This window comes from Vicia villosa, linkage group LG2, assembly GCF_029867415.1.
Source record: "Vicia villosa cultivar HV-30 ecotype Madison, WI linkage group LG2, Vvil1.0, whole genome shotgun sequence".
Lineage (NCBI taxonomy): Eukaryota > Viridiplantae > Streptophyta > Magnoliopsida > Fabales > Fabaceae > Vicia > Vicia villosa.
In genome coordinates, this window is record NC_081181.1 from 116,581,916 (window position 1) to 116,585,182 (window position 3,267).

Sequence of the window (3,267 nt, forward strand, 5' to 3'; positions counted from 1 at the left end):
CATGTGCATACATGCCTTCTTCAACATTTTCTCTCTTGTTTGAGAGGTCTCCAAACCTAGTACCTTTAAGGGATTGTATTATTTAATAATTGTCGAAGGTTTTTAAGATTTTTACCAACTCTCTTAAATAATTTCAAGTTTAGATATCTCACTATTTGACCTTTGACTGAAATAGTCCACGTTTAAGGTTTGTAGTCGTGTTCATATAGAGACTCCTAAAGGAACCATATACTCCTATAAATCGTGTTTTTCCCATTTTTAGGGAACGGGTCATTTTCTACAAAGACTGAAAGGGAGTCGCATGGGAAGACGATATTTTGGAAGAAATTGATAAATAGGGTGTGACCTAAATTCTAGATTTTGTCTGTGATCAATTTGATAAAACATCCTTCATGGACAAGACCAATTTATAAAGACTAATATTTGACATTCAGACGTTGTGTACCCGACTGCTAGTCTTAGCGAGACAGACTCTATTAAAATTTGTCTCTAAAACTTGACATTCAGACCTTGTGTACTCGACTGCTAGTCTTAGCGAGAGTGAGAGAAGTGACTCTATTAAAATTTGTCTCTAATATGTTATGTTTTAAGCTAGTGACATTGGAGTGATGTGCTCTTGTTTTGTTGTTGAATTGAGTTTGGTTTAATTCATATCAACACCTATGAAATTAAATGCATTATATTGTGAATTGAATAAGTAAAATTCAAAAACATTTTACAAGGGATATTACGATTGCTGAAAAGTATATGCAAGGGATAATTATTATAAAATTGAACTGCAATAACCATGCATGTTTTTTATATTTTTAAATTAGTTGCCTATGTGCTTTGCCAGTATGACTCTTGAAAATCACCATAATCGCGCCAATCCACTTTGCATGACAGTACCAAGTGGAGCCATATTCATATCTATGCTGTGATGATTTGCACTCACAGCCGGCAAAGGGGCAGCATCAGCAGTAGCGCGACAAATAGGGCAACTGGAATGCGAATGGAGCCACATGTCAATACAATTTACATGATAAGAGTGCAAGCACTCCGGCATAGTCCTCAACTCCTCACCCTCCTCAAAATCTCCCAAACACACGGCACACGTGTCGCCTTCATCGTCCGAAACAGCATCAACTTTATCTCTTTTGTGGTACTTGTGTGTTGGAATTCGGATTACTACAGGTACTGATGAGGATGTCCTTACGTCGAGGCTAGGTATCGCAGCTTGATTTGGTGGTTGTAGTTGGTTTTGACCTGTCATGGTTCGTCGTCGGTGACACAAACAAATGGCTATGAGATGGTACACTGAAGAAACAACAAATGCAGCTGAAACTAAGATAATAATTTGGAAAATAACCTTGTGATTAAAAGTAGGATCACCCTCATCATTTTCCATAAATCAATGCAATACTAGAAAGAAAGAAAGAAATGGTTGTGATGTTAATTAAACCTTATAAGAAGGGACATGGCCGGCCAAAGACGGCGTATTTTATCTTATACTGATATGTATCATACTGAAATTGCCTTAATTAATGATTAATCTACCTATGTAGTGACGGTGAATGTGAATGCAAAATTATCAACGTTGTTGCCCCGTTTTCTTGATTTGTTCACACTAGAAACAAAAATGTGATTACTTGTTGATTAATTAATTACAATTGGTAGAAAACTCATCACATTGAATCACGATAAATATCGATAAACTAACAAGAGATAGAGTCACTCATATCAAAACATGAGCTACTTCACTAATTTGTCTCCTAATGAACTTAATATAATAGTTCATAAAATAACGAGCTAGTAAGCATTTACACTTCTTGATAATTTTGTCAAACTCCGACAAACCCAGATGCAAGATATTCACATTATCTACTATGCTCTTAGCATCTACCTAAAAATTCACTCCATCCAAATCGAGTGCATACACCTGTTTGATTCTTGCTATAAGACCTGAAGTCTCTCACGTATCAACATCGGTAATAGGTGACACCGACTCTGTCCGGGCTACCACAAATTGCTCCATTTCATCTCGTACACAAACAGTTATCTCTACCTTATTAAAAATTGTTAAAAAGGAAGCGTCCATATTGTTGTGATATAATCCAAATTAAGTAATTTCAGACCAAACCCAAATTAATTAGGGTTTGTTAGTTACTTAGTGTACAAGTTTTATATATATATATATATATATATATATATATATATATATATTGTAACTCAGCTTGTATAATTTAATAATAGCAATCTTTATTTCCTTATTCTCTTTCTCTCCTTACTAAAAGTGTCTCACACATTAACAAATTGGTATCTAGAGCTTATGGTTCATGTCTTGATCGTGTTTTCAAAAACTTCACGTTGGTGGTCGTGTTTCCAAGAAACGTGAATCAATCGCTACAAAGATGAATGCCACTAATGACGTCCTTGTTCGATTTTCATGAAACTGATGGAGCAAGCAGATGAAGTGCTTGTTCGATTTTCATGAAACAATAGAAGTGGTTGAAAAGGATGTTCTTAAGCTTGCTCAGGATGCAACCAACATGGAGAAAACTACACACAAGGAGGCGGAGAAGAAAGATTGGAAGGCTGCATATTACATTCAATCAGCGGTAGATTTGGAGATTTCCGAAAAGACCTCTCATGTTGAATTGGAGAAGAAGTCATGGGATATTCTTGTTAAGTACTAAGAAGGAGGTGAAAAAATCAAAGTCGTTAAATTACAGACTTTGCGACGATAGTATGAATTGGTGCAGATAGGAGAAGATGAAAAGATTGTAGATTATGTGTCGAAGGTGCAGAATCTCGTCCATCTCATAAAGAGTTGTGGTGAAACCCTAATTGGTAAGATGATAATTGAGAAGGTAATGTGTATGTTAACCTCTAACTTTGATCACGTTATCGTTGCTATTCAAGAATCCAACAATCTTGAAACCCTAAAATTGGAAGATTTTGTTAGTTCTTTGGAGGCGCATGAGATTAGGATTTTTGAAAGGAAAGGGGTTCAAGATTCAATACAAGCACTGCAAGCTTAAGCTTGGTGGTTTCAACAAGTTCAAAGGCAAAGGAGACAAGACTCGGAATAAGAAGTCTTGGTCAAACCCTCACAAACACAAGGTCGATGATAGGTCTTCTGAATCCTCAAACAAAGGAGAAGGAAACACCTATGAGAAATAAAAATAATAGAAAAAAGGTGTGCAGTGCTATAACTGTGAAAAGTGGGGTCACAGTGCTATAACATTCAGATGTATGTGGCCCTTTTGAGGAGCATAACATTGGTGG

At 36.1% G+C, this 3,267-nt stretch overlaps 1 protein-coding gene across 1 annotated transcript; it reads right to left on the reverse strand.

The window, feature by feature from the left end:
• Window positions 1–850: 850 nt before the first annotated feature.
• Window positions 851–1,387, reverse strand: LOC131649846 (E3 ubiquitin-protein ligase EL5-like). Its single transcript, XM_058919598.1, has one exon. It carries the CDS (start codon window positions 1,385–1,387, stop codon window positions 851–853), a length of 537 nt encoding a protein of 178 aa, XP_058775581.1.
• Window positions 1,388–3,267: the final 1,880 nt, after the last annotated feature.

Excerpts from the sequence above, each read along its gene's own strand:
- LOC131649846 (XM_058919598.1), bottom strand. The coding sequence starts at position 1,387 with ATGGAAAATGATGAGGGTGATCCTACTTTTAATCACAAGGTTATTTTC.